General features: G+C 41.5%; 1 protein-coding gene across 11 annotated transcripts in view; it reads left to right on the forward strand.

Annotated features, from left to right (window-relative positions):
• Window positions 1–11,140, forward strand: part of NAV3 (neuron navigator 3) — a 430,775-nt gene extending 419,635 nt beyond the window's left edge. For all 11 annotated transcript variants that reach the window (XM_081929091.1, XM_081929086.1, XM_081929090.1 and 8 more), the window contains 5 exons: window positions 496–567; window positions 1,420–1,616; window positions 3,490–3,608; window positions 5,129–5,326; window positions 8,251–11,140. In XM_081929091.1, the coding sequence (XP_081785217.1) occupies window positions 496–567; window positions 1,420–1,616; window positions 3,490–3,608; window positions 5,129–5,326; window positions 8,251–8,370 (706 nt within the window). In that variant the 3' untranslated portion in view covers window positions 8,371–11,140. The remainder of the gene's footprint in view (window positions 1–495; window positions 568–1,419; window positions 1,617–3,489; window positions 3,609–5,128; window positions 5,327–8,250) is intronic.
• The last annotated feature ends 499 nt before the right edge of the window (window positions 11,141–11,639 follow it).

An 11,639-nucleotide genomic window follows, 5' to 3' on the forward strand; every position in this document is an offset into this window, starting at 1 on the left:
CTTTCTCTGGCTGCCCCGCCTTTGATAGTTAGGGAGTGACAATCAGATAACTGGTTTCCTTGTAGCACTGACAGACAGGTAGACAGGATAGGTAGGATTTGGGAGACAGACCAGCAGATGTAAGGTGAAAACATTGTATTCATTTTTGGCCATGTTTTGATTTTTACTTAATTACATATATACCCCATGTTTTTGTTTAAGAAATGATAAAGGCCAATAACAAGAAAACCCAAAGCATAACAATAACTAATGTTGCAATAAATATAATAAAAGCTAATAAAAATGGGGGGGGGGGGTTAACAATGATTTTAGTGTAGCCTTTTGCCTTTTATTTTCATGCTGCAAAAACATAGTTTTTCTGAATTTGATATTTTATCATATTTTAATGGTGGTTTTATGTTGGGGGGTTTTCCAATTCCGCCTAATATTTAAAAACAAATAAATGACAAGATGTAAATGTGTTAAATTAATTGGCAGCTCTATTTATTTCTGTAGTCCCTATATTATTGGAACTATGAACCAGGGAGTTTCATCTTCACCTAACCTTGAACTGCATCAAAATTTCAGGTAAAAAATTGTGTTTAAAAATGCTTCTTCTGATCTAGGTTTAAACCTTTGAGGTTATATATATATATATATATATATATATATATATATATATATATGGGGTGTGTGTGTGTGTGTGTGTTGTAACAGGTCTGCTCTTTCTGATGTGGATACACATCTGGAAGCCACCACATAGATGTGTTTCCAGATAGTCCTAAAATAAAATGATAGTTAAATGCCAAGCGGCGTTTAGTAACATATGAAAGGAGACCATGCTTTTTCACCACATTTACAAGGCACCAAGGTGGTAAAACTGCTGTGCACTCTGTCCAAATAGTTTGGGATACTGATGCCAAAAAGGTCACCTTTGCAGGGTTGGAAAAAATTATATGTGCATAGATAACCAGACAGAGAATTAATTAAATTCTCACTGAGCTTAGGGCCTGATATTGAAGAGAATCTATGAGTTATGAGGATGAAATTTAAGAATCATGCTCCTGTGGCAGTTCTACTGTCTAGCTCAGCAGCTTGTTTACAGACAGTGGCCAACCAAGTGCCACAGGCACACTCAAGAAGGGCTCACCATCCCCTGTTGATAATTCCTAGCATCTGGTAGTCAGAGATACACTATCTCTGAACACAGAGGATGCTGTCAGGTCTCCTAGAGGACTGAATCCCAAATCTTCCACGTAATTGTTTCACATTTTCTTTTTAGCCAGTTAAGCTTGCGCCTATCACATTGGCCGATAATAATAATATTGTTTGTAGCTTAATTATGCAGTGTGTGAAGAGGCGCAATCTATCCATTTTAGTGGATTGCCCAGAGTTCCTGTAATGTGAATACATTCTCTAACTGATTCTTTGCCTGCATAGGTGGGTGCTGTGTGCCAACCACATGGAGCCTGTCAAAGGGTTCTTATCCAGGTATTTGAGAAGGAAACTGATTGAGACAGAAATAGAGAGGAGCGCACGCAATAATGACCTCATCAAAATAATTGACTGGATTCCGAAGACATGGCATCATCTGAACAGCTTCTTAGAAACGCACAGTTCTTCTGATGTAACCATCGGTGAGGCCTTTCTTCAATTAATAATGCAAATTATGGGACAAAAACGGGATCTTGAGGCTTATCTAAACTTACAGGCTTACCGTGAGTCTGCTTCACTGATGTCAAATTAATTGGCAGCTGACCTTTTGTGCTCAAACAAAACATCTAGGAGCGGATTGGGCTGGAGCTTGGGTTAGCAAACTTGGTAATGCTGCTTACAGTTTGAAAAAAATCCTACTAAAATGAAAAGGACATGTAATTGCTCACTCATGCTACACAACTGCAGTTTGCTAGTTGAGTTTTTTCTTCCTTTGTCCTTTTCCTGCTTGACCATTTTTCAAAAGGTTTCTGGGATTCTTTCTAACTTTCCGCCCGTTTAACATATTTCCCCTTGCTTTCTGACTTTCATTAGCACAGTACTAGTGCACAGCTGTAGATTTATTTCACAAATTAAAACAGGGATATCAGCCAAGAGAGTGGAGCAAGAGGACATTCTGAACAAATTCACAAGACTGCCATTACTTCAACATGATCTGTGGTTGTTTTTAGAACTGAGATGTAACTCACCCCCATTTTCTCAGGCCCATTCATCCACCATGAAAGTGGGGTGGATGCACTGGTGGAGGAAGATGAGTGTGGGGGGAATGCACCGCCCCCGGCAGCTCGATCCTGGTGGGGTGCCATCGCGGCTCCCCCTCCCCCACCGGGCACCACGTCCCTGCGGGCATCGCAACACGTCCCCAGGATGCGCACCAGCCCTGCCCCCACCTGCTCTCCACCCCCCGGTGCCGGAGCATGAAGCTCTGGCACTGGGTGGATAAATATTTAGTGACTTGTGAATTGGTTTCTTTTAAAATAATAAATAAATGGGGAGGGGTTCCCTTAGCTTTAAATATGATGTGTGGGAGGGGTTTCCCCCTTCTTCTTTTAAGCCGCAGCAATAACAACAAAAATAGTGGATGGTGCATGAGGGAAGCCTTAGCTAGTGCAGTTGAATTGCTGGTCAGAACATCCCTGGGAATGTCCTAGCCTGCAAGCAACTAAAGCATTGTCAAAATAACAGCTCAGTTTTCCTTAGCACTAAACTATGCTTTATTGTCCTTCTATGATGTCAAATACACTAAGTCAATGGTAATTAGAGGCCTATGATCCATCAGCCACTGTTGGCCTCTGTGACATCAGAGCATGGCAGCCAATGACATTAAGAGAAGCACTGGGGACAGATAAGACTACGGCTAAGATAGGCAACATAATTTTACATTTTTAAAAGAGAGAGATTTTTAAAATTCAGCTTTTCTCTATAAGCATTCCCAATTGGCCACAATTTACTTTGACATTTGCCATGTAGCAGCTGGCAGCTGCTGCAACATAGACAAGCAAGTGAAATAAGTTCAGCATATTTATGCAACAGCATGCCTTGCTTTCAGAAGAAATGAGTACAGGATTGTGTCATTTCTCCCAACGTAAACAAACACAATATAGAACCTATGAAGGAGTTGGATTTTAATAAAAGCAGAGCTCATATTTTCTATGTTGCAAACTACCAAAATAATGCCAGATATTGCCCTTTTCTTCTTATTCTTTACAAAACATGTTGTCATATCTTATGTACAAGCAGCAAGCTAAATGCAAGAAAATGCCACTATATGTTTTGAAGAATTGTTTGAATAGCCCTCATCGTGAATGTGGAATGTTAACTTCAGGGATGGGAAATCTGCCACCAACCATGTGTGATTGGACCCCAACTCCTATCCACCCCTTCCAGCATGGCCAGTGGTCAGGGATAATGGGAGCTGTAGTCCAACAACATCAGGAGGGCCATAATATCCCCCCTGTCTGCTTTAAACAGCTTGCTGAGTTCCTGTTTTCTAACAAAAAATAATTTCTATCTTAGGTCCTCGCCTTTTTCTGCCCTGCCCTATAGACGTTGATGGTTCCAGAGTGTGGTTCACAGACCTCTGGAATTATTCCTTGGTACCATATATTATGGAAGCTGTGAGAGAAGGACTTCAGGTAAGACTTTAAAAACAGATGCCAAAATTGTAAAAAGCATATGCATTTCCCAATTGATATTTTTACTTTTTTTTACAAGACACTTCTGGCTGATCTGTGACAGAGGGACACTGAAATATATCTGCATCAGCTTTATGTGCCCATTTTCATCCTCTTGCTGCATACTACATATCTGGAGGAGAATGAATTCCTTCTAAATTTAGAGCTTCGCTTTAGCAATCCTTTGTGCTTAATTAAGAAAGAAGAAGAGGGAGAAAGAGACAAAATTACTTTTATGTATTTAGTGGTTTATTGCCTGAATGGCTTTTGCATAGGAGAAAGGGGGTGGTTCTGGCAATGTGAAATATTGAAGTGCTTGTTATTTCATTCTCAGACTGAACCTTGGGTTTATAAATTTCTGGTTATGGCACAATAATCACTAAAAGTGATCTAGTTATATTGGCAACTAGCACTCACCCAAAATATTAACTACTTCCATTTTTTCATCATTGAGAGGTAGTGTGGTGTAGCGCTTAGAGCACCTGACTATGACCTGGGAAGCCACAGTTCAAATACCCTCTTGGCCATGAAGCATGCTGGTTGACTTTGGACCAATTACTGCCTTTCAGCATAACCTGCCTCACAGGCTTGTTGTAAGGCTTACTTGAGGAGGGGGAGAGAACCATGTACACCACCTTGAACAACTTTGTGGAAAAAGTGGGATATAAATGCAATAGCATGTTACATCAATTGTAACATGTTAATTATAAAGATATTGGCTTGTCAAAAAGTCACAATTGAAGCATCTTGAATTGTTTAAATATTACACTGATTTTTCGAAAGTCCTTTCAAGAAAGATTCCAAAAAAAAAAAAAAAGCAGCAGCATCTACAACCATCCAAAGACACTAAAATGGCATCTTCATGGCACTGAGAATTTCAGGCTTTGAAAATACAACTAATATGTGGCCAAACTATGCATTGTGCCAAGTGTTGTGTTGCATTTAATTGTATATTTAAACAAGTGTGGAGCTGATCAATGTGGGAATTTAAGCCTGTGACCCCCTGCCCTAGACAAAACTGCTTCCCTTCTGACTGTATCCTATATGTCGGCCAAAAAATGTGGATGCATTTTGGGTTGGGAGGAATTTTGAGATTATGGAGGCATGAAACTCACTGGCATTCTTCACTACTGCCAACTGCCGTTTTTCTTCCCCAGAAAAGACTAGAAGAACATTATGTCATGGCATAATGTCATTCAGATGGGCGTTCTGGGGAGAAATGACAGTATCCATTAGAAGCTGCCATTCCCTCCCCCCACCCTACATGTCGTCATTCTGGGGAGGGGGGAAAATTGCCTGCCAGCCCCAGTGAGGTTGAGTTTCTATCACCTGAAAATGCAAAAGGGAGAGTTAATGAACCTCGTCCCATTTTGTTGTCATGCAACAAATTTGGGCCCAAAGGTCTTGCACTACCACGCTGAACATTCTCCAACTGAAATTAAACAACCCATTTGTTTTTCTATTTTGCAATGGACACTTAGATGTATGGCAAACGAGCACCTTGGGAAGATCCTTCAAAGTGGATAGCAGATACTTGTCCATGGAGTTCACTGCAGCATGACTGGTCATCATTGCTTCAGTTGAGACCTGAAGATGTTGGTTATGAAGGTTATGCATCTGCCAAAGAAGGAACCACTTCAAAGCACATTCCACAGACAGATTCAGAAGGAGATCCTTTGGTAAAATTATTATTATTACTATGCTATTATTATTGGTGAGAGCCTACATAGTGGGAGAGGCCATCTACTCACACAGCAGGGTTTATCCTTCCTCTCCATTTCCCTGTAGCCCCCTCACAAAACACCAAAAACTGCTCCAGAGGATTAAGGGAACCTCCAGAACATATTTGGGTGCTGGAGGGGAGAGAAGAAAAACCAGAAATTCAGTTAAGCAATCAGTTTTGCTTTGCACAAGTACCGTATTTTTCGCCCTATAGGACGCACCGTCCCATAAGGCGCACCTAGTTTTTTGGGGGGGAAATAAAGGGAAAAAAATTATTTTCCCCCCAGGCGCGGGGCTGGGGCGGGGGAGGCCCGCCGGAGCTTCCCCTGACCCCAGCCCCCAAACAGGCAGCTCTCTGCAAGCCGGGGGAGCCCAGGGCTGGCTCCCGCCGCTTGCGGAGAGGTGCGCGAAGCTTGGACGCGCTGAGCTCATATACTGCCATAAAAAGGATCTAATCAGATTATACAGTGGTGCCTCGCAAGACGAAATTAATTCGTTCCGCAAGTCTTTTCGTCTTGCGAGTTTTTCGTCTTGCGAAGCACGGTTTCCCATAGGAATGCATTAAAAATCAATTAATGCGTTCCTATGGAAACCGCCTTCAGACCAGGTCCGGGGACAGTCTGTCCCCCGACCTCTTCTGAAGGCTGGCGGGGGGCAAAAGTCTTTGCTCCCCCCTGCCTGCCTAACCGGGGCGATTTAAAAGCCCCCGGATGGCTTTTGAAGGCAGGCGGGGGGGGGGGAAATCGTCTAGCGAAGCGTCGCAAAAACCGAAAAACCCTTTCGTCTTGCGGGTTTTTCGTCTTGCGAGGCATTCGTCTTGCGGGGCACCACTGTACAGGATTTGTGCCTGAATGTAACTCTCAAGGAGTTATCATCTCAGGATATCAGTCTATTTCTGTACCAATTGCAAACATTTTGACCTGCCCTCCTGATGGCCCATCACAATTTAAGAGTGAAAACGAAAAAAGGGGGGAAGCCCCATATATCCAGGTGAATATTAGAGGTTTAGTGGGGAAAGATCCTGAGAAGCAGCTAAATTAAATGCTGGATCCTCCCTTACACCACTTTAGTGGTATTCTTTATTTCTATATTTATTTTTAATAATTGTGAACCATTTCTATTCAAATTTTTTTTAAAGGAACTGAAGGCAGCTAAAAAACCAGCAAAGCAATATAAAATAAAACCACCACGACCAAAATTCCACCAACCTCCCCCCCCCAAACATTATCAAAATGTTAACATATATAAACAAGGTGCACAACATTATTCAACCCAAAGACTTGTGGCTAGCAACCTATATACCCTGCAGAGGAGCATACTATATGGTTGTGGCTAGTGTAAAGCTATTAAGACCCAAATAAATCTGAGAAGGTACTGGGGCAAGAGAAAGTACATAGCCTACTTTTCTTTTCTCGGAGAAACCAAAGCACTTCGTTTCAAATAATGCACCATTTAAAAATGCTGGTGGTGTAAGATCAATTCCCTGAGCAACATGGAGAGGGGGACGATTTCTAAATACCAACTATAATTACAGTAATTTTAGGCACTGAGCATCTTACAGCTCTCCGGGGCTCTTGATGTTAAGTAAGATGTGCTTAAAGGCTCCTCTGGAAACCAGCCTCGCAGCTGTGACATGCTATTTTCTGTTGCCAAGGTCGGCTCCTGGGCAGCAGATGGTGCTCTTGTATCCAGCAGCTGGATTCAGTCCACTCCACTTCAGTTCCCACCTCCCCTTCTTCTCTAAGATGGTGTGACTGTGTATGCAAAAGCGATTGCATTCCTTTTTATCTCCACAGTGTATTCTGACACCAAAAGCCTAGTCTATTCTTACCTTGGCATTGGGAGAATGGATTCAGGATCGTGGCTCAGATCAAGAGCTCCCTGTCCTTTAAACACCTTTGAATTCCTGCAGCCTTTGATTCTCTCCAAAGTTACCATTGCTCCCTGCCTGTGGAAAGAAGAGGGATTCAAAAGTTTGCTATCTCAGCCAGCACTGATTTTTCAAAGTGCTGCATCCATCACATGTCCCTGTTGCCTACTCAAAGGCTTGAAAGCAGAGATCGTGTCCTCCAAATCATGGAGAGACACGTGTTGCGGTGAGGTCACCAAACTGCCTTCTTCTTGCTGGGGTGGGCCCATATGGATGACCTCCTTGCCTCATTGGTCGCCCCTTTGTTACTGGGGCAGATTTCTGTCAGTTGGGGTTTGATTGGCACATAAGGGGATATTTAAGGGGCCGCATGTGGCGAAATACTTCCTCTTTCGCATCGTACAGTGGATCTCTCACCCTCCCTCCCTATAATTTAAGGTTGTGTTTTTGACCTTGCTATGCCTGTCTAGGGGTCGTCTGTTTTTGGAGCAGGGGCCCGGTAGGAATTTTGCCACTTGGCTGATTGGCTGGTGCCATTTGGTTTTTGCCTACCATCACAACTTTGTAAAGTTGTCGGTTAGGCCTTGGTTCATCCTTTGGTGGAGGGGATTATGGACTGTCTGTGCCTGCCCCTCAATTTTGTTGCTGCTGCTAGGGAATTCCGTTAAAGGAATCCAGGGGCTCAATTTGTTCTGTCCGATCCCCTCTCAGGGGTAGGACCATGCCAGAGTTCCTGAGAACATCTGGGGTGAACTGAGAGGCGGAAATCTGCCTCTCTGCTCCCCCAGTGTGTTTTCCCTTACTGACCTCTGGAGGTTCCAGTTGTCAGTCCTGTTCCTGCCGGTGCAGGTTCAGGTAGTCTGAACCAATGCCTAAGCAACCACTCACAAACAAATATTCTGTTTCCTGTGTGATTTATTTTGGAGGGGGTTTGGGGGGTCTTCACACCAGCCACTGTTGCCTTCGCTTCTTAACAGCAATGACACCAGTATTTCCTTGTTTCTTCCTCAGATGCACATGCTAATGAGGCTCAAAGAAGCAGCCAGCTACTCCAGCGCACAGAGCTGCGACAGCGATACTGCTAGTCACCACGATGATATTCTGGACCCCTCGCTTGAGTCAACTCTCTAGAGAGGAACGGGCCTGGTTATATAGGATGCTGGTTAAACTGTCCCGGCTTTAACTGCTGCAGTGCCGAAGCAGCGCGTGCCAGGGTGGCCCGAGAGAGAGCGTGAGTGCTGTGTCATATATAGGCGGTCGACTTATCTCTAGAAAGTCAGGAAAGCAAATCAAAATGGAAAGCTTGAATTAGTTTATTTTCAAGAGATTTCAGTATCAGTGGAGCTGAGTGAGACTCCATCAGTCAACTGGAAAGGGCCTTTTAATGGGAGGGGGAGGGGGGACAACTAAGCAGATTGCACATGTGTTAGCCAAACTGGAATCTCCTTGGGGTTGTTTCTTTCTGTCTTTCTTCCTGTCTCAAAAGTTTACAATGCAAGCCTTTGGTTTTTTTTTACACTTCAATTTACTACGAGGTGCTGCATTAGTGGTCTTTGCGATCCTGGTCCTCTAACCTCTGCCGGTGCCCCATGGCACTCATTACAAGACACAACGGTAGTGTTTGAATTGTACACTGCTGCCCATTCCAAAACGAGTTGGAGAAAGAAAAAGAAAATACAGAAAGCAAACTCCATAAAAGCACAAAACAGTTTTGTGCAATTGCCAGGAAAACGCTACTGTGATATATGCTGGAAAAGTGCCAATTGGATACTAAAGCTGCCAAGTTTGCAGTGATGTGATCCACCAAGGTTTCTGGGTTGTTGTTGTTGTTTTCCTGTACAAATCATCTGTTTTATATACAACTTGTTTTTAGCCGCGAGGGTATTTTTTAAACACCTGCCCACCTCTTAACAAGGGTTTTTTTTACCAATTCTTATCTGACACTGAGTAAAGGCTTTCTTAGGGCTTCGTATGTTTTGAGCCTTTTCAGTGGGGGGAAAAAGAGAACATTTCCTATGGTGCTGTCTCACTGCCTTAAAACCGATTTCTAGAACAATTTTACAGTTGGTTTAATTTGTTAAACCATTGATTATTTACACTGTTTTCTTTCTTCATTTACTCACGAGAGAGCATCAGTGAACACAGTAGCCTCATCTCTGTATATCATGTTTTTTAACGAAGTGGCTAGAAGAACGATCTATTGATATAGATATATAGATAGATTATATATATATATATATAGTATTTTTTATCTTGTGTGAATAGATTACCATCTAAAATATTCAAGTGACCCAGAAGCCACTCCTAATAATAAACAATGATTAATAACAAAACCTGAGACAGTTGGCTTAAGTCCATTTGGTTCTATGAAAAAGAGCTTATTAAAAGAGAGGTGTTTTGGGGAAAATCTTATCCAGCAGAGCTGGGTGCACTTGGTGCAGCATGAGCACAAATATTTCTTTATTCTTTTCCCTTCCTCTTCATTCCCCCCCCCCCCCTAGTTTGAAGCATGCTGTTTTGATTGCAATTGTTGTACATGAAGAAATTCAGCATTATGACACAGTGATTGTCCACTGTGGTTGAGAGAAAAGTTTATACTGTAAAGGGGGAGGGGGGTTGGTTTTGCACAGTCTACTGGGAGGGTCTTGTAATATTAAAAAAAAAAAGCCTTGCACAAATGAAAGCAAACAACAGTGACAGCAACAACAAAAATAAGAAACTGTATTTTATCTTGTTGGTGTTAAGAGATGTTTCATTTACTGAGATTACCTGTATGTTGCAAAAAAATAAAAAAATTTAAAATATCCAGAGCGCAAACCATACAATCTGGAGGTTTTTAAAATATATATATTTAAAAACAATGGTGTGTTTGTCCTGTATTTAGAATTGTTATGACTATGCAGGAGCTATCCATGCTAGAGTGAGCATGTTTCAATCTACATTATAAAAGCCAATCATCTTAGGCAAATACAAAAATGTATATCCTGGCAGACTACACCAGTTTGAATGAAAACTGATCAGAGTAATTGGATATGCCGATTCAACTAAATGAAAGTAATAGAAGGGCTATGGCATTGTGTAGACATGCACTTGTATACTTAGAGCCACAGTCCTGAAATTGCCAACTCTGAGCACATCACGTTCACTGCAATAGGATGCTAGTGGTTGCTTTCCAGATCCAGGTAGCCAGTGAGTACCTTCAGGACATGTAACTGGTGCTACAAACTCCTGTGGCCCGTCTACTTTATAAAACAAAGTCAAGGAAATCAGTGTAGTTTTCCTTGCTGCAGCACTGAAGCTACAGGTCCCCTGCATGGTGCTATTGCCCTAATAAATTAAACTCTGATATTATGCACAAAGAATGTAGTCTGAAGTCAGGCACAAATCCTAGATTACTTTCTCATATTGTTAAATGACATGCCACTCTCTGGCAGATGACTAAAACAACAACTGCTCTTTATGATATATGTGGTCTGAAACAACATATAAGCAAACCCATGAATTCCTGCCATTTTGACGCGCACACACAAAATACCTGTATGTATGTACCACATAATACAAATTTCCCTGCAATACATCTCAATGAGTCCACCTAGTTTACAACTTTAAAATGTTTGTGAAACATTTGTCTGTATACATTTTATATTTTGTACATTTTTGATGTAACATATCATGTAAATAGACAGAAACAGTGAGATAAATCATCTGAAAAGTTTTGTAGTCTTTGTAAAGCCCTAATAATAAGTATTTGGTGTCATCAGACTTAACTGGATGATGTATTTTCTATTGATTTGTTGTTCTTCTAGCTTGTAAACCAGCTTGCATATATTTTTTGCAAGTGTGCACACTGTATCTGTCTAAATTATTACTTTGCCATTAAAGTGGAATTATTTATTGACAACTGAGTCTGTTGTCTTTTGCACATTGCAATGTTACTTTCAATAATATATGCATTTTTGTTCACACTAATTGGTGCATTTATGTACACATTTTTTAAGTCTGACAACTGCATTACAAAATTTGTGGAAATGTGAATTTCAAAGGATCAGTTGTGTTTCAGTTCACATTGTTTCAGGAAGAGTGAAATAGGTAGGTTCGCATTAAAATATGAACCAAACCAAATTGTTCCTACTATTTGTACCTCCATGAACCATTTTCACATGTGGAAGCCTCAAATCTGTCACTATGTAGGCCCTACATATTGTATGATACCTAATTGTAGGTATCCAGAAAGCTCCTAACATGTTAAGTGGTTCACCAAATTGTAGGCTGCTTTTGGTACTTGGATGACTTAAATTCAAAGACAGGGGCGAAAAGGCAGAACAGTTGCATTAAGCAAAATATAAAACCCTCATGGGAAAAGTAATGCTTGCTGAAAAATAGGGAATACTCACATTTTG

This window comes from Podarcis melisellensis (assembly GCF_964234715.1).
Source record: "Podarcis melisellensis genome assembly, chromosome: 10".
Taxonomy (NCBI): Eukaryota; Metazoa; Chordata; class Lepidosauria; order Squamata; family Lacertidae; genus Podarcis; species Podarcis melisellensis.